The 20,321-nt window shown below is 43.4% G+C and overlaps 1 protein-coding gene across 1 annotated transcript in view; it reads right to left on the bottom strand.

The window, feature by feature from the left end:
• Positions 1-15,039, bottom strand: part of LOC148649900 (sodium/hydrogen exchanger 1-like) — a 57,026-nt gene extending 41,987 nt beyond the window's left edge. Inside the window, exon 1 of the mRNA XM_088603115.1 lies at positions 13,863-15,039. Coding sequence (XP_088459241.1) covers positions 13,863-14,202 — 340 coding nt within the window. The 5' untranslated portion in view covers positions 14,203-15,039. The remainder of the gene's footprint in view (positions 1-13,862) is intronic.
• Positions 15,040-20,321: the final 5,282 nt, after the last annotated feature.

Below are 20,321 nucleotides of genomic sequence, written 5' to 3'. Positions count from 1 at the left end.
GAAGCTCTCAACAAGGCTTTTTAGAACATTTTCAATAGTATTAAAAGTCCGAAGTCTTCTAATTAAAAACAGCCTTTGATTTGCTTTTATCTGTACTTTCGCCGATAAATGTGTGTTCCCAGATCTTTAAAACCCGCCCCAACCTCTACAGACTGACTAATAAGTACTACTGGCTGAAAAGGTTGCCCATAGTCAATTTTAAACACTGAAAAGAAGCTCTTTACATTTGGTCACATTTATTCCCAATGTGCTGGACTGGCGCACGTTTTCAAAGGTAAATTTGCTCACCTAATGGCTGGTCCTCCTATTAGAGGCCTATTAGAACCATATCATCTGCATTTTTGAATAGTGCGACAGCACTATTCTGAATCTGCATCTCATTAGTCAATACCGAGACAGGAGAGGTGACAGCACAGAGCCCTGGGTAGCACCTACTGACAGAATTCCAAAGTTCTCTGTCCTTTCAGCTCCTGCTCAAAGCTCACCTGTGACCTGTCAGATCTCAGCTGTATGCTTCGGGAATCTTCCCACTGCACTCATGTTTTTAATTCTCAGAATATAATTTGCTAATGGCACTGATTCGGTGTAAACATGGCAAACTTACCTACAGGGCGTTTACATTACTATCCTTAGTTTTTATACATTTATATAGAGTTCTGTCTCATTTTATTTGCACAGAACTTGCATGGCTCTTCTATACTGTGACTTACTGTATTTTCATTAATTTACTACCTTATTGCAGCTGTACAATCATAGTTTATAACAAAATATACATTTCTTATATATAAAGTGTATATTATTTGTTAAAATTAAATGTATATATTAACAATCACAAATAAATACATTATTCTATAACAATATAATAAATAATAGTGTGCATGAAAGTCAGAGAGAACAGGAAATCATAAAGCATGAATAATACATGAAAAGCAAGTTAAAAAGGAACAAAAGAAAAGACCATGTTTATATAAATGATACCCTGAAGGAGTTAAAAAGGCCTAGACAACACAACACAATGCAAATCGGTCTTAGAAGTTTTAGAAATACCGTCGCATAAGGTACTACAGTATATTCAATGTACAGTTTAAACACCTAAGCCTCCCTTATACGATAATAAAGTACTGATGCATTTGCCTTAAATAATTAAAATAACATTTAACTAAATCAAAAAGCAGTGGTCACAAACTTATAGTAATCAGTTAAAATAAACAACATGAATGGCTCCTCTGGCTCTTCTGGCTCCATGATTAACACACTCCACTGGAATGACATGGGCAATAAATCTGTCCCGAGCCAGTGACGTTCTCTCCAGCCTGTTTTTCCCCACATGGTCTTCATGGAACTGCAAGCATTCGTTCAGACAGAAAAACCAAGACCACGCGGAGATGGGGTACCCGGTCAGGAGCAGGGACAATGTCCCTCACTACCTCGATTCCTCTCAGGACCCTCGGCTGTTGTGCGGCTCATTTGAAAGCCGGGCACCTTCGGCCCAGTGTCATCCTGCTCTGCTCTACTTCCATACCAGACCCCATCGGCCAGACCGAATTGCGGATAAGGTCAAAATCTCCGATGGCAAGACTGTATTACATTGCCTCTCTTCGACCGTTCTGAGATCTTATCACTTTGAACCGCCCGTGTGGGGAAATCCAGCGCCTCGAAGCTCATGACACCACCACTGGGATTCCATTCACTGAAGCTCACGTGAGTGGCCACTTCACTGACGCCAGCAAAGAGGCGCCTGACCACGAGGACACTACTTTCACAGAGCGTGCAACCCCAGGGCTCAATCCAAGCAACAGACGCGGAACTGTGCATAACGGACAAACTATGAACCAAACGGAGGAAAAATACAGGAATCAAAACTGGAGATCTGGACAACACGTCTCTGAAGCGACATACAGACATAGGGGGGCGAGTTAAGACAACACCTACCACTGCAGAGTTCCCCCTCACCTTCAGAGAGTCCAAAGATAAAAAGGTTTGAGTCACTTGGGGGGGACCCCATCGTCAGAGGCAAAGAAGGGCTTGAACCTACTGGTAAACTGGTGAACCATGAAGCCTGACACACCCAAACCTGCCAGTACAACTCCCCTGGCAGCTGCTGACTGCCTGTGTTGTAAAGGAGAAAGGTTAGGCAAGGTAACCGAGAACCAACTTCAGCCTGTCTCCCGAGGGTGACTTGGAAGATTTCACTTCTAGATATCAGGCATTTTTATTTTTGAGTTTCTGTTCTCTAACGCTGCTGCAAGCCAAGACCATTAAAAAAAAGAGGACTATTGAGTTTTCTTCTCACAGTTTGAAACTGTAGCATAAATGCGCATGTTAGCACATTTAATTACCTGTTTTGGCATGACATGACGTTTCTCTAACTGCCTCTGATCCCAGATGTTTGGGGCTTGCCCTTCTCATTTTACCACAAACCAGAACCTCAACACTTACGGAAAAGAAATAAGAAACTGCACCAGTGCGTACCTAAATATAACCTCCACATTATTATCTTAAATACGCCATGCGCACGTACATTGGTATGAAAAAGGTTCACAACGCATTTGATAGGACAGCAGCACAGCAACGCCCTGTTATTTGTGGTAGAGGGGGAACTTAAATAATAGCGGTGTGGCTTCTGACATCATTCCTTCGTGCTGCATTTCCACGAGATTCTTTCAGGTACAGTCACGTAAGAATTGGGACTGAGACCCGAGACTCGCAGTGGATTCACCCTTTATAGACACAGGTCCAGGTAAGGTGCACTAAACCAAGGGCAGGTTCTGAGTTCAAAAGTGATGTGGGTAGCTACCTTCCAGGAGGGTGGTCCCAAGAGTCTGCATGATGGCCACAAAAAGTGACGTTCAGGAAGCTTTATTGAAGTCCTTTTCAAGCCAAATATAAAAGAAAATTAACCAGCACCATGTACACTCTTTCAATACCAGGACAAAAATCAAAATCGATGTGCAAATGTGTAGAAACACCTTTCAGTATTCTATCCAATCAGCCAACACCCGCTGTGAGGCTATTTACAAAACTAGAGACTGTACAGTGGCCTCTAGTGGTAGGTCATGTGTAATTACAGCCTTTTCTTTAGCTGGCCTGCCTCACCCACTTACGAGGAAGACTGCTTTTTCTCTGCTCCACACCCTTAATTTCTCTATGGCAAAAGGAGGGCTTTCATTTTACCATAAAAAGAGAAGTCTTCGAAGGTCTAAACTCAATTAAAGCAACTTACAGTAGATTGGATAAGAGGAGGAACTGAAAGGGTGGCTGTGAATACGGTTTGGTAAGATAAGACAACACACAAACAAAAGCTGTTGCCAGTTCGAGGTTCCTGAATTGCAGATACAACTTTGTAATTTATCGAAAAAGGCTTTTAGAAAAGGGCTTTGCTTCATGGCGTGTGCTGTTACATTGACCCGTTGTCTTCATCAGTGTGTCACATTACCCTGGTGCTGGATTCAAAGTGCAGTGGATAGCCCACTCTGATTAAGCTGGTCAACAACACTCCCTTTGCCTTCACAAAATATTTGAGATGTGACTCTCTCAAGAATGTTTGCTGAAGATAATGTTGGATGCGTCATGTAATACCAGGTATTTCAGGGCTGGGTAAACATCTCAGGATAACAATCACTGCAGCAGTACAGAATTTAGGAGAAACCTTTTAAAAACAAAATAAATGTCAAATTGAATTCAAAACAGAAATGAATGGACATTCTGATCTCCAAAATGATATTAAACATTCTACAATAATTACGTAGAAAAACCCATCATAAAAAAATCCTTTAACACCCAGTGCTACTGGAATTCAATGGCATTGAATGATAATGTCATCTATCGTGTTGCAGATGAAAAAAAGGAAGACTTAAAACGCTGAGTCACAGCGGTGCTCTGCTGCTATTTTTGCTCCAGCTGACGTCTTAAAGAAGCCCCGAGACGTCCCCCGCACTAAACATGAAGGGATCAATATCGCTGACCATGCAGTGAGAGAGGAGAATACCTGCAGTCTTTGACCAATTCTCCAAACACTGTAATTGTGCAATTTATGAATCCCTGCACACACACACACACCACCCTCTCTGCACAGTCCACAATGTCATTAACGTGCGGCACTCAATTTGCGGTTTTAAAGTGTTTTTTTTTTTTGCTTTTAAAAGCTCCTTGAGGGATAATCCCATTACAGAGCTGGCAACAGTTTGAAAGAACCCAAGACGTTTAGCATTTTGTATCACACAGTACTGAAGGCAGATTTTCTGGTATTGTTAGTTTTCTGCAGGGCTTTTAGGCAAAAATTCCCATTACTCCATGCAAATATCTTGCAAATCTCAAATGCAGACCAGGATTCCTGATGATGCCCTGATCAATATCTGCAGGAATGGGAATCCTGCAGGACTGCATCTTGGGTGCTGCAAGCAAGCTACTGAAATATCGTAAAAGAAACCAAACATTTATCCCCAGACACACCTCAGCCACAGCTTTAATGCATAGAGGTCCCTAATTATGACACATTCCTTAGTAATCAATAAGTGAGGGGACCTAATAATTACATTAACTGGCACCTGTCTCTCGGTGTGCATGGGACTGTACTGTATGAGCAGTTGTTCCGTCTATTCTGCCTTGCTCCCTATAATTCCTAGAAAAGGGCTTTCTGAGCACTGGGTGGAGGATAATTTAAAGTATTAATGTGAAAACATAAGGCAAACACCTGCAGGTGATTAATTAGGTGATTATTATGATTATGATATCAGCCATATCACCCTGCAACTCACAACTGGCAGCCCACTGAAGCTAAGCAGGTGTGAGCCTGGTCAGTACCTGGATGGGAGACCTCCTGGGAAAAACTAAGGTTGCTACTGGAAGAGGTGTTAGTGGGGCCAGCAGGGGGCGCTCACCCTGCGGTCTGTGTGGGTCCTAATGCCCCAGTATAGTGACGGGGACACTATACTGTAAACAGGTGCAGTCCTTCGGATGAGACGTAAAACCGAGGTCCTGACTCTCTGTGGTCATTAAAAATCCCAGGGCGCTTCTCGAAAAGTGTAGGGCTGTAACCCCGGTGTCCTGGCCAAATTTCCCATTGGCCCCCCACACTACTGTAACTCAACTTCACTGTTGCCACCAAAACAGAGTAAAAGTGGAAAAGTAAAAGTGTAAGCAATTATTATTATTAATTAATTATTAATTATTGGAGGAAAATCCTGGATAAGATACAAACAACAGATCGTCAAGCAATTTTTCCTTTCTAAATTTATGTACCTCTTTCTCTGTTCTTTGAAGACTAATTATGCTGCTATGTTTATTCAAGACGCCTGGGTTATGTAACAATTAACAGATTTATTAAACTTTTAACAAGTAAGACTTGAGTACCTAAATACAAGCAAAGTATATTCACAAGTACTGTACTATACAAGTATCGACATTACAAGTGTCAATATTCACATTTACAAAGAAATCCATTTAATACTATTGAGGTCAACAGGGTAAGCTGTGCCACTAAAATCAGAATGGAACTCTTACAAATGTGGTAGAGGGTGGCGAAAAGACCTCTTCCTTCTTTTCTAAGCAATCTTAGATGGAAAACATTTTGGAAACAGTGGATGTCCATTAACTACAACAGGACTAAAATAATACTGAAAATAACCCAGTCAAATAATATTAGAAAGGTCACAAACCAGAGGTTAGAACTTGGTGACTATTGGCTTACTGCTCTGAAGAGCTCATCCTGTCTGTTAGTGGCAGATCCCAGGAAATCTGCTTAGATATTATGGCTTTGTAGGTTGTTCCACAACACTTGGTGTAAAGATGGGCCTCTTTTCTCAGCCTTAAATGCAATTTCTCTTCATTTCCACTATTTCAGTGCTGTCTCTGGACATTAGGCCAGCTTGTTCTGCACCTGTGCGGAAGTTTTTAACAAGTTCCCGTTTTCAGTTGTGCTAAATCCATTCATTTATTTTCGAACCACTTCTTCCAATACAGGGTCACGGGGGAGCTGGAGACTATCCCAGCAAGCAACAGGCGCAAGGCAGGGTACACCCTGGAGAGGACATCAGTCCATCGCAGGGAAGACACACAGACACAAAAAGAACATGTACATTTACACGAACTAATTAATTGCTACATTATGAACACTACCCATTTCAAATACAATGACGCTATTTTATCTGTTAGGTATTTACAATTAAACAAAAAATGCTGCAATAATTTATGAGGCGTACCCCCCTCTTAAAGATAAGTCAAGTGTGGGCGATTATGAACAAAACGCTCTCAAAAACAAAACACTTTGGTCTGTAAGTTAAAAGCAACGCACCTGAAAAAGAAGATGAAATGTGTGTGGTACTCCTTCTTTTGAAAAAAGAAAAGGCTCCTATACAGTACAAAGTCCTGTAATCACCACCAGCACATATCAAATGCAATCAAACACTATCTGTAAGTTAAAAGGGAAAGTCGCTCTCTTTTAACGAACTTTGTATTGTGCACACACTGGTGATATAATTTGCATTCACTTTCTCAAAGCCTTTATCATATTTTATTCTTGTGGCCCTTCAATAGGTACATTATGGTTCCACCGTGGAGAAACAGAACTCTGCAGCACATCAAACAAGGCAAGTACGTAAAGCACCCACCCATCTGTTTCTGCATTTACATTTGGGCTACATTAGCATACACTGCACTATAGCAGGACAAATATTTGCATTTGATTAATGCTGCTGCCTCTCACCCAGGCATTCTTAAGCACATTTTTCCTATTAGTTTGCTTAGTTTTATTTGCTTTTTTTTGGCGCTCAAACGTCCATTCTGGTGTGAAAGGTGGTATCTACAGACAGACATGGCCAGCTCTTCACAGCGCCACCTGGAGACGAGACCACAGACAGCCTGGCCAGCTCTGCACAGGGCCACTGGAACACGTGCAAATACAGACACTGGAGATGGTTATGCACAATACCAGCCGTCCGAAACAGATTCCGATATTAAAGTCAGATTCTCCAATCCACAAAGGCACAACCTGAACTATTCTAAAAGGTACTCAGGAAAACATAAGAACAACAATAGAACCTACTCATTCCAAAAAGAAAAAAAGAGATGAATGATTTCAGATTTGCTCTAAAGGGAAAGATTATCACTAGATTTTGTAAAATATAATGTTAGTTACCACCCACAGGTATTCTTTTAATAGAGCTAGAAATTCATTGGTAAATGGCAGCACCATGCAAATCAGCAATTTTTAAGATTTTCCTGAAGCTTCAACTGCATTTCACATGTCACCACACTGAATAAAACCGTGTATGTGACCATTAAAATAAATCCATCGCATATCCAAAATAAGAAATAAGGGTTAGGTAGATAGCTGTTAATAAGTCCCACCTAGTTTAACGTCTATCTGATAATTACCACTGAAACCATATACAGTGCAACACTATCAGCATCACACACATAGTGCACACCCCTCTAATCTATAGAAGCTGCTTAATGTTCAGGTTTTTTAAACATATCCACTGAAAGGTGTGTACTTTGTTCTAGTATAGCATATCCCCTTTCATTTTAGGGTCCCCAGGGGGAGTGGGTTAAATAAAGATGGTCTTTGCACTCTAGGGATGTGGTGAGGTCACAGGCAGAAAGATGTATGAGAAACTGACCGTTTTTGCAACCTAACATGGAAAGCAGTTTATTCATTCTGGTGAACAAGCACTGAGGCTACAGCCCAGGATATAACAATTGCACTAACATGTCCACTGCTACTACTGTACAGCAGAAAGCGTATAGGTCTTTAAAGCTGGAACAGCCCATTCTATAAGGGAGCAGCAGAAACAGATCTCTCCGACCAGCGTCCTATTGCTAAAACAGCCAGATATGAAGTCCTGTGCGGCTGACGCCAAGGCCCCTGGAATCTCCGATTCTTTTCATATGACCTCCAACCAAAGCCGTAGCGACATGAACCAATTATTCAATTACTAAGACCCATTCTAAATTCTTAACAGCCCGTAAACAGTCTGACATTTTGATTTGCAAAGCCAATTTCTTAAGTTAAAATTTTAAAACCTTTCATGTCAAAGAGCTGAACGGCGAGGCAGCTGCCCGGACTTTCTGGAGCACATCAACGTTATTGTCTACCTCATGCCCACTTTCCACATGCGATCCCTGCCAGTTGGGATGATACTGGAGATGTCACACTGAGAAATTGGTGCCGCCATTTGTTATGACACAGTAATAACCTACAATGGTTCACTGGGGGTTTACCTGATTTCCACATACACATAGAAGAGAAAACACAGGTTTGTTTGCCTTGCCTGTTAAGACTTTGCCACAAAAAAATTGTCCAAATGGATTAAAAAAAAAGATCCAGTTAGGCCTAAAACCAAGTTTACTCTTTTTGGCAGGTTTTAATCTTGAGTTTTAAAGTGGCCCAAAAACCTGGTGGATGGTGGCCTTCAAGAATGGACCCCTCTTCTAAACCACGCTCTACAGAGAAGCATCTTCCTGGGAAAAGTCACAGAAAGTGGAGCAGATTAATACCAAGGAAAGGTGACAGACTTCTGGCACAGTATGAGCTCCGGCAAGAACTGCAGGCCACGCTTTCAGGCTAGGACTGGAAAAAACCTGCATTACATTTACAGCAGGAGCAAGAGACTAGCGCACTTATTAATGTATTTTGTCATCTGAATGTCAATTTCTTAAACCGTTCATCACCAATGAATTAATTCTGCGGTGAATTATTTATCGGCACAAAGTGCCGTTCTCTCGAGGCTCCCTGACAGCCCCTTCACTCCTCAGGCCCCTGTGGCAGATTCCTAATCTGTCCTCGCAACTGGGAGCAGGCTGCAGGCACTGAGTGGAGACACGTGCCACTTAATGAGAGAAGCATTAAGAAAAAAAACGAAGACTGGGAAGAAAACCAAGAGTGTTAACAAGGTGCACGCCGAAACAAAACCCGCACAGCTCAAATTTCACGGCTTGGTCCTCAGTCCCTGCGTCTGATCGAAAGAAATATTCACAAAGGTTCCTAATTCTGCAGTACAGCAGACCCAGATGAACCCGGAGCCTCAAACACAGAGGAAGGTGGCTGAAAGGCCAGCGATCCTCTTCTCTCTGACCTATTCAGAAGCAGGACAGCTAAGCCCCTGGAGAGTGGTTTATCTTGCAAGGCTGTGACGGTATCACCGCCTGGAAACGCCAGAGTGCTCTTCGCACACACGAGGCAGCTGCTCTGCGAGGTCACATTGCAGAGGAAAAGGGACCTTGTACAGCAGGAGAGAGGAACACTGCAGCTCGAAAACCCACACAAAAAGCCTGCATCGCACTGCAACACACAAATTCCAGTACCTGTGTGTCTGCAAGCATGCATGTCATTCCTACTGTCTTTCCTTATGCTCTGTTCAAACAAATGAGTCTGTGCAGCTTCCTAGTGACACTAAAAAGGCATTTAGCAGAAACCCAAAATACTGTACACTCATAATGCACTGACATTCTCCTAGCAGGATATAAATTAAAAATAAAATTAAGAGCAAATTAAATTTAAAGGAAAAAGACGGCACTTAAGTGGGGACGTGGTGAAAATGCAATGATTAATTATCAAGGAGGACCCATCCTTGAGGTGGATTCTGGAAGAATACAGAACGCCAGTCTGCTAGATCTCTGTGACTCAGCACAGCTTTTCAAAACGAAGGAAGATTGTGACATCTTCGGTTTCCTGTTGACAGGGTCACCTACTGTAGGTCTACAGCAGCGGTCTGTCAGTGCAGCAAATGCTCTCCAATGATTTGTGGCAAAACTGCAGAATTGCTTCTGCAATAGTAGCTTGCTAAGGGCATAGAAACACAAGCAGAGAAAATGACAAAAATGATTTGCCAAAGCAGATTTCACACATGCCAGGAAATGTGCTTTTGTAAGTTACTCTAACCCAAAAAAAGATGCCCAGACTGATAAGTCACAAAAAAGAAAAGTAATTTATTTAAGCTGCTGAGTTTTACAGACCTGTAGAAAAGCATTTAATCCTGAAAGCAGGAGGCTCTTCTTTACACAAAGGGTTGTGGGAGTATGTCTGGACAAGAGCCCTGAATCAATCAGCTACAAATATCCAAACCTGCTAGATGGGCCAAACAGCCTCCTCTTGTAAATAACCATTGTTATGGAAAATATCGAGATGGGAGGACAAAATGTCTCCACACATGTGATATACTGTATACACAGGTACAAAGAAAGACTGAGAAATAAGAGATCTAATACACTGAGGTTAGTTTACAAAAAACTTTGTGTATGATCAAATAAGTACTGTAGGTCAGACCACATATTTAACAACTGTTAAAAAAAGGACTGTTCTTAATTCATTTTTCCCCACAAAGGGTGAACAATACAGGACCTCGGGTGAAGGGGACGAGGTCTTAAAGCTTGTAATCTAGCTAAGTCTTAGTAAAGAAAATTAATTTCATGACTTTGCTTCCGTTGAAAGGCGATTTGCGAGAGTAACTACCGAGACTGCCAAGTGATTTGTACACAGTGAGGACACACTTGAACTGCACAGGCTGCCAAAGGGTTCTTTCATTGGACCTTTTTGGCCAATCCACTGCTTACTGCCTGAACAACTTTCCTCTGCCAGCCGAACAGCGGTACGAACAAGAACGAGGTCCTGCACGAGCAGGGCGTGTTTTCAGTTGGGAATGCTTCGGGGTTGGCGCAGAGGGAAACCGCTCAGGCAGCTTTTCAAAACGCCTCAACCACCTCACGTACTCCGCAGAATCCGAGGCACTTAGAGTTTAAGAGCTGCCCTCGGTGATCCTGGCCTGTGACCTCTTGCCCCTTCCACAGATTTATTACAGGAAAGGTTTCCAAGCTCGGTACCCAATAGCAGAAGGTTGTACCAGTTTCTGAAAGCGAGGGCAACATACGAGTAAGTGTGCTTAGAAGAACACTTACTGAAGCACGGCACCCACCTTACAGTACAAGTACAAAACAATGGCCAAATTTCCCATAGGCCTTTACCAATCATGGCCTCCTAATAATCCCCATCTATGAATTGGCTTCATTACTCTGCTCTCCTCCCCACTGACAGCTGGTGTGTGGTGAGTGTACTGGTGCACTATGGCTGCCGTCGCATCATCCAGGTGGATGCTGCACACTGGTGGTGGTGGAGGGGAGTCCCCATTACCTGTAAAGCGCTTTGTGTCCAGAAAAGCGCTATATAAGTTTAAGCAATTATTTTTATTATTACTACAAGTGCAGACGTAACAACCATGCCCAAATGCGAGTCCAGACAGATGGCGCACACAAGTCAAGGGCTTGCCTTTAAGGACACATCTTCCCCTTCAGAGTCACACATAATCCATCTGGATTATGTGGATGGGTCCTTGGAACAACAAGAAGGGCCTGTGCAAAATAGGAAAGGGGGGTCCGACCACACACGAGAGCAGCTGACACGGGTGACAGAGTGACGAGAGAAGCCTGGATCAACACATACTGGAGTACTTCATATTACACTCAATGGCTTAGAGAAGCGCTGAGTATAAGATACACGGTGCCAATGAATTGAGGAAAAGCTACACAAAAAAAGAGGAGCTCATTCAGCCTCTCTCGATCCTTTGGTTGCAAGAGACAAGTGATCCCAGGATCACGTCCAGCTGTACAGTATCTTGAAGGAAGCCAGGGTATCAGCTTCAACAACACGGCTGGGCAGCTCTTTCCACACTCCTACAACTCTTCGTGTGAATGCTTCTTTATCCCCCCTCCCACTTCCACGGAGGTTCGGAAAACAAGCAGGGGTTTATCTGCCAGCTACAGATGCTCAGGGAATTTTCCTAGCGGAGTGAAAAGCTTGGCCAAGAACACCAAGAGTCGATTTTGCAGAAGACATTTACTGATGGAACTGGACAACAGGATCCAGCTTAAAAAAAAAACGGTTACATTGCATACTGTAGGTGAACTGGTACAAAAGAAAAAGGCTGGAAAGGATTTCAAAAGTGAGGAAAACGGCTTCTAAATGCCTACGAGCTTGAAGGAATGTTTGGTGCCGCCCCCTCAATAGAACAAGACAGAACATTTGCTTGCATTATGAGCGACGCAAATTTGCATAGGGTATTTCTCATTTAAAATTTAGAGGAGTGGAAGCAAACAAAAGGACTCAAAATAAACTTCTCAGCGCACACGGCCTCTCACAGAAGCAGGCTCCCTAAATCAGGACTGTACCAGATTTTCTGACAAATACAAATTCATTTTCAGATCATTAATGGCCAAGCTTGTCTTCTGGAACACACCTAGAAGGCTTTCGGTTACCAAAATCAGTCTAATTTATGGTGGGAACCAGAGAAGTTCAAAAGCCTTTTACCTGCTGAAAGGAACAGAACACCTAGCCTCTTTATTCTACAAACTACTGCACACAAATGTGTTTAATTTCCTTAATTGCACGGAACGTGGCACCTCCTATTGCAGAGGATGGGGACTATATACTGTAGCAGCCCACTTGACAGCGGGATACAGCTGGCAACAGATCCACTGGATGTCAATCAATCACGTTAATTCCACAAGGCACAGCAGGAATCCGAGCGAGAGCGTTTTGCCACAGTCTCAGGAAAAAAAAAAGAGCAACCCTTTCCCCGGGAGAACAGCCCCACGGAAATCTCCAAAACGCTGCATTTAGCCTTGCAGCACAAATACGCTTCAGATCAAGCCAGGGCAATGCGAAATGAAATTAAAACAAAAAATCCATTCAGAGCACACTTCGGAATACGCTTCAACTAGAAGAAGGCATGCTACAGCAGGCTCAGTTAAAGTCAGCCTCGCTGTCCTTCATCTAATTCATTATCGTAAGGGTCTAAGACTGAGCAGCATTTTCAATAGGTGTCTAATTCAAAATGAGCACACATTTTATGAACTCTATCTCACTGCCAGGCTTTGCATAGTCTATATTCACAACCTTGTATGACCTTCACTAAACAAAAGAGCATTTTTATCATATTAAGAGCCTCCTATGGCTCCCTACACTGTCGTTGACATCTGCATTATTCTGCTCGTCTCTATACGGAACCCACTGGAATCTGCTACAGACATTTTTAGCCATGTTTTAAAATAGCAGTTGTTCTTGACAGTTCAGTAACCTACAGCACAGAACTGAGGCTTCTAGCTTCATGGATGTGTAGAGAGGAACAAATAAGGTTAAGCACCAGGCACACGCGAGTCAACAGAATCTGACTGGCCAACGAGAGATGAATTACTGCCACCCTTCGGATTGTCTGACCCGGGGCAGTTTGCCCTGTGCTGCTGCGAGTGCGATTTTGAAGACGATGGTCGATGGGAATTCTGGGTTGCTTTGATGCCAAACTCTGCCTCTTCTCGCCCAAACTAAGCAGCCTTGACAACAAAGTTGTTAGAATACAGGATATTTCCACTGGAAGCCATGAGGGAATTGCTATCATGCATGCATTGTACGAGGGTGTGGAAGATGTCAGAGGTATTTATGGAGCAGTGTTTTCAACTCAGACGTTGATGCCAGGTATGAACTGGGTGACACTGCTACTGCTCTGTTACTTGCTTTGTGGGGAGTACCTCTGATGTCAGCGAAGAACCGCTTTGATCAATTCTGGGTACCATGTTGTATTGGATACGTGACCTGAGAAAGCCATTTCATTATTGATTTGAAAAGACCCTTTACTGGTCTAAAGCTTCAGAAAACAACAGTATAATGACATCTTTAAATGAAAATGACAGACATTTGGCGTTGGGGCATTATCCGAGTCAAGTTAAGATTTTCAGTCTAATTGATGTACATCACGTCAGGCAAGACGGAGGCCACAACCGACAACATTACAGAGCATTGCAACGGCCGCTGCAAAAATAGCCCGGGTCACCGAAGAAATCGATTAGGACACATAAGGCTGAAACCATGGACTCACCCAGCTTCATCAAGGAGGCCAGCAGCACCCATAAGGAAATCTCGAACGGCTTCCGCACATGGCTGTAGTCGAAGTTGAGCACGGGGAAAGCCCTCCTGGTGCGGTTGAACTCCGAGTGCGAACCGAGCCCGTGCACGCCGCTGGACCCCGGGTCGTGCCCGGTGGCTGTGCTGGTGGCTGTGCTGGCGGCTCCGCGCGGCAGCAGCGCGCCCAGCAGCGCCAGCGGCACGAGCAGCAGACCCCATCTGGGGAAACACCTGAAGTCCACCGTCGCGCGCGAGCGCCCTGCAGGACGCATAGCGGGGGGGTTTAAAATAGAAAAAGTTTCCGAGCACCGCATTCGAGCGAAATGAAAAAAAAAAATCAGAAAAGGAAACAAAAGCTGACCGTCTGTTTCAGTGTTAAAAACGTGCAAATGCTTTAAAAGCTGCCGTCAAGAGTGAATACAAGTGGATTTTCACCTATTTCAACTGAGCAGCAAAGATGCCAGCAATCGCTGAAGTAAAAAAGTTCAACTATAGCAGAGGTCACAAACAGTCAGATAGGAGGCAGAGAATCTCGAATGCAGCCTCTCCCGATTTGTGACTGTTCTTACTTGGGAAAACCACAGTCTTAACCATCGTAACGATGCGCGTTATCGACTGAAACTTAAAGAAAACCACTCGTCTTTTTCAAAACGAGGGCTCCTCACTTACCCCCCTCCCCGCTACTCTGACGACCCCAGTCTCACAACTTCCCAAGTCCAAAAAAGCTGTCTGCTATAAAAGAGAGATACACACGCACACCAAATTCCATTTCCCGGTTTTGTGTGGGGGTGTTGTAGAAAGGCGCTCATACAATAAATAATCAAATAGGTTGAACTAAATAGGAACTGCACTCCAATAATTAAGTGAAACTACTAGAATCGTCCTGTACTGTATCTCTGCGGGACATGACCAAGGCGCTGCAAGTGTGCTCTGAGCAACACGGACGTCCTGGCGGTACTCTTCTGTACCGATGCACTGCAGCTCATTAACCGGAGAGCACAGCGAAACAGCCGGGATCTTAGCACAGCCGCCGATCCGACGAGTCGCCTTCCTTCTCTGTTGCTCTCTAAAAATCCAACCGGCAGAACAGTTCCGTGTGTTGTCAAATACAACCTTCAAACACACCCTTCAAGGAAGGTTTTATCACAGGAGGGAGGGAAAAACGGGGGAGGGCTGAGGTGGGGGTGGGTGGGGGAGAATTTGTCTTAGTATAGAGACATCTGCCGGTAAGGAGGCCCACAGTTCCGGATAAACGCAGCTGAAAAAAAAAATGGCTGAGTAATTACCAGAGTACAGTACGTCCTACTGCGGGGAGGCTCGACTGTCTTTGCTTTCCGAGCACGGGTCCGGCCGTGAGGCTCCGCCAGCGCCCGCACCTGCAATGCAGGACCAGAAGGCCGGCGACGGACAGCAAAGCGCTGTGCGTCTGTAGCGCGTCCTTGAATCGGTGCATTGACTAATAGAATAAACGTTTCATCCTGCTTACACAAAACTTATTATTTTGAGGCTGGAAGACTACCAGTATGATTTACATAAAAAATCTATGTCATCAGACATTTTTCCATTTTTACAGCATCAGACTTCTCATTGGAGTTTTCTCTTTTTATTTTCTTGTTTCTCCAGAAAGAGGTTGGTTCTGTTAGTTTCACAGAGCATTTTGCAATTTGGTAAAATAAGCTAAGGATGTGAACACTTGGACTTGGATTTAATACAATTGATTGCAATAATAATACCATATATAGCACCATTTTTGTACATATACAAGGCACTACACATCATGAATACAAATGAGTGAACACAAGAAAGTACAAGAAGCAAGAGATGGTAGAAGGATGCCCAAAGCACATGTTTTGGTTCAAAGTTCCAGCAAGAAATGTTCTTATTCCTGTGCAAGGTACAACACATTCAAGACAAAGACCAATACATCTATCCATATTCTGTTTCTTCCAATTCAGGGTTGCAGTGGACCTGGAGCCTATCCCAGCAAGCAACAGGTACAAGACAGGATACACCCTGGACAGGACACCACTCCTTTGCAGTGCACAAACACACACTCACACAGTGACTGATTGCCACTAAACAGCAGGTCAAACTTCAGAAGTTCTAATAATAAGCATTGGCTCATCCTGTCCACACCTCAAAATAGCAAATTCCCTTTGTTCCATCTATACGAAGGTTAACTGGTCAAGGTAAAACGTTCCTTACTAGGACTTTCGTGAGTCAAGTCCCAGTGACTCAAACTGTGTTTGGCTGAGCAAGATGCTCGTTGTTGTTTTGTTCTTTTGATGAGCTACAAAACGAGGGAAATCCGATTTAGTGGGTTCTACAGGATTTGTTGCAGGAAGTGGCAAGCACTCAGTTAATTCAAAAGCATGGTAAGGATAGAAACAATCGGAATTTCAGAAAGGACACCAATGAAATGAGGTCATGTGGACTATTGAGCTCATGTCATTCCATTTCCCAGAGCCTGTGTCGGTTCTACTGGAAACAATCAAACTTCTCCTCCCTCCCCCACTGGAAAGACAAGGAAACTATAAAGAACAGAAGCCAATCCATCCTAATCTAATGTCTACAAGTAGAACTCTTAATCACCACACTGTTCCCAAAAAAGTGTCTTGTTCAAGGTATTGTAGCCATGATCCCACCTGGAGTTTGAACCCAATAAGCAGCTCTTGGATCCTAGTTTCAGTTCCGGGCTGGGGCTGCTTCTGTGTGGAGTTTGCATGTTTTCTCCATGTTTGTGTATGTTGGCTTCCTCCAGGTGCTTCAGCTTTCCTCCCAGCTTTCAAAAACGTGCAAATTGTGTTTAATCAGGGTCTCTAGCTTGCACTTGTTTGTGTGTGTTATAGGCCAGTGCCTGAGATAGTTTACTGGATGTCGTGATCCACACCAGGAATAAGGGGATAATGATAATGGAAGAATGATATAAGACACGTCTTCAGGCAAAGGTCATCATATGGCTGGACTTTCCCTATAAAACAGGAGCTGTCTGGGATAAAATCAAGAATCCCTCATGGTAAATCTGCTAACTGTTTCAGTTCAAGATGACTTCTGCTTTCTTTCCCACAGCCATCTGAGCTTTAGTGTATCATTGCTGTTTTAGCCAGGCTTTTTGCTGCCAGTCATGGTGGTGATGAAATGCACTTTACATGTGAGCTGTTGGTGTTGTGAAAGAAAACACAGTGCTGTTTATCCCTCTATGTGAAGCGTGTCAGTGATATACTCTTACACAGGCAGCACAGTGGAGCAGTGGTTAGCATTGCTACTAGGACCACTAGGACTTGGGGTGCTATCTGTGTGGAGTCTGCATGTTCTCCTCGTGTTTGCATGAGTTTCCTCTGGGTGCTCCTGTTTCCTCCCACAATCCAAAGACATACTGATAGGCTAATTGGCTTCGGGAGAAATTGGCCCTGGTGTGAGCGTGTGCTCGTTTGTGTCTGTGTGTGCCCTGCGATGGACTGGCGTCCTGTCCGGGGTGTATACTGCCTTGAGCCCGTTGCTTGCTGGGATAGGCTCTGGCTTCCCTGTGACCCTGAATTGGATGAAGCAGTTAGGAAATGGATGGATGCTGTTACGTTCCAGCATTTGTGTTCAACATCACTTTCATAAAACATACAGTCATGCTGGAGGGAAAGGCCATTTAGGCAGAGGATCACACCAGATCCCCAGCACTACAAGCAAGCTCGCTTGCTACTTCGCCATTAACCTCGCAAGGTGTTAATCAGAAGACGTGCCTCACTGGAACTGCAATCAGAGGGGCAACTCTGCTAGAAATGTCATGAAAAGCAAGCTGCCAATGTTTTTTTGGGGGCTTTAAAAAAAAACAAAAGTTCACTGCAGTTCTTCGTAACCGCAACACTTTCATTGCAGCAGTGCCAAGCCATGCCACCCTCTCATTAAAGAAGTTACTCAACTGATATTTCCCATCTCCAAAGCCTTCATTTAGCAAAGAAATGGCCACCTTCATAAGAACCAAAGTCTGTTTTATTGACTCTGCTATTCCTTTCTCTGCTGTTGCCAACTTTAACCATCCGACATGTAATTAAGGACAGCTGTGGTTTTGAAGTTGCAGTGAAGTATAGGCAGGTTGTCACAACGTGGGTTTCATAATATGCTTATTACTGACACACTGCCATGATTATTAGTGTTAACTCTATGCAAAACAAATACATAATTATATGTATACCCAAACCTTGAATCAGCAAGACGTTTGCCTCTCCTGTGCTGACTGTGAAGTTTGGGTTAATATAAATATGATCCAAATCAGCACGCAAAGCAGAATGTTAAAATACAAGTGAAGACGACCCTTTGCAGGATGGCAAAAGGAGCCATTTGGATGTAAGCAAGTGAAGACAGACGCTCAGTGCAGAAGGATGAGGAGACCTGCATCGAGGTTTGGATCAGTAAAAACTGACAGACATTAAAAACATGACAAGTATTCTTGGATCCAATGCTCATTTGTTGCATTTATAATGTCTCTCGGTTTACACTGTATCCCTTATGGCCTGGTAGTTGTTTTTTTTTTTAAAAAAAAAGCTCATACAGTATATTAATTCACGATTCCTTGATGGGTGCTTGTCAATGTTTGATCTTATTCTCTCACATATCTACGATAAAGCCAGTCTGAACTGGACTGGTGGATGCAGGCAAGCTCTCTTAACTTGTTAGCTCATTTTGCATTTCATTCTAGATTTGTTAAAATCCTGCTGAGGGCACTAAAAGAAGACAAAAGTAAATGAGCCAGGTGGATCCTCCTTTCTTGTTTTACAGCTGACTGCATTACAAAAGCACAATTTGACTAGAAACCTGTGAACAGGGCATTGAGTTGAGACAATTAAAAATGTATGGCCTTGGATCCAATTCATCCCCTTATGAGTCTTCTTGCAGGGGAACTAAACTTCACTCTAGACTGGCTATGTACAGTAGGTGTTCTGTCATGTCAGAATACAGATTCCTTAGATCTCATCAAACTATATTATTTGTAAAGCTTTTTCCACAAAACAAAAACATTTATAGAATGACTACAACAGTGACTGATTTCCACAACTAGATGAAGGACCTGTGTCACTTTGGAATGTGAAATAAAGCCTGATCCAGCTTCATCTTGGATAGGGATGGATGATCAAGTGGGGACATTTATGCTGATTTAGGATTCCATTGCTTTGCACAAAATGTTGTCTCTCATGGTGCACGGTGCAGGCAAAACAGACTGTACAGCACACTGTATAATTTCAGTACCTAACACATACCTGTACAAAGAGGACAAGAGCAAGAATTAGGCAGCATTTAGTGTGTTATAAATATACATTTTGTACACAAGCATAAGTCCTGCTCTGTCTTTACAGGTGTTGCAGAGCAACACTGAATTGCAGGAGACACAGCTTTGACAGTTCCAAAGCAACAGTTATGAGGCAGGGTACGCCCTGAATGGCATGCCAGTCCATCGCAGGTCAGGCAGACACAAACACAGACATGCAATCACACCAGGGCCAATTTTCCCAGAAGCCAATTAACCTACCAGTATGTTTTGGACTTCGGAGCACCCAGAGGAAATCCATGTGAACTAGCGGAGAACATACAGACTCCACAAAGACAACAATCCAGGTTAGCGATGCTAACCAGTCTGTCACTACAACCTTTCTTTTAAAACCTTTTCCATTGTTAGTGGAAGACACCCTTGTGAAATAAAGTAAACGTAATCCTAATGTAGCCGGTTGTGTGCCAGCAAAACTCAATTGCCCGTAACTCTGTTTTGGTGGCAACAGTGAAGTTGAGTTACAGTAGTGTGGGGGGTGTTTCAGGCAACAGAAAGTATATGCCACTATTTACAGAAAATGTGTGAAATTATTCTTTCTCAGATAACTAACCCTGTTTTTTGTTTGTTGTGATCCTGAGCATAGATAAATTTGTAACTGCAGAAGACGTGGTGAGAAAAGAGTTTATTTTGCATTATATGCATCAATTAAGTAATTCAAAGGTGAAATAATTATAATATTAATAATTAATAATTGCTTACACTTATATAGCGCTTTTCTGGACACTCCACTCAAAGCACTTTACAGGTAATGGGGACTCCCCTCCACCACCACCAGTGTGCAGCATCCTCCTGGATGATGCGACGGCAGCCATAGTGCGCCAGAACTCTCACCACACATCAGCTATCAGTGGGGAGGAGAGCAGAGTAATGTAGCCAATTCATAGAGGGGGATTGTTAGGAGGCCATGATTGGTAAGGGCCAATGGGAAATTTGGCCAGGATGCCGGGGTTACACCCCTACTCTTTTCGAGAAACGCCCTGAGATTTTTAATGACCACAGAGAGTCAGGACCTCGGTTTTACGTCTCATCCGAAGGACGGCGCCTGTTTACAGTATAGCGTCCCCGTCACTATACTGGGGCATTAGGACCCACACAGACCGCAGGGTAAGCGCCCCC

Source organism: Lepisosteus platostomus, chromosome 13, assembly GCF_059453375.1.
Source record: "Lepisosteus platostomus isolate fLepPlt1 chromosome 13, fLepPlt1.hap1, whole genome shotgun sequence".
NCBI classification, from domain to species: Eukaryota; Metazoa; Chordata; class Actinopteri; order Semionotiformes; family Lepisosteidae; genus Lepisosteus; species Lepisosteus platostomus.
This window is presented reverse-complemented; position numbering and strand designations above follow the sequence as displayed.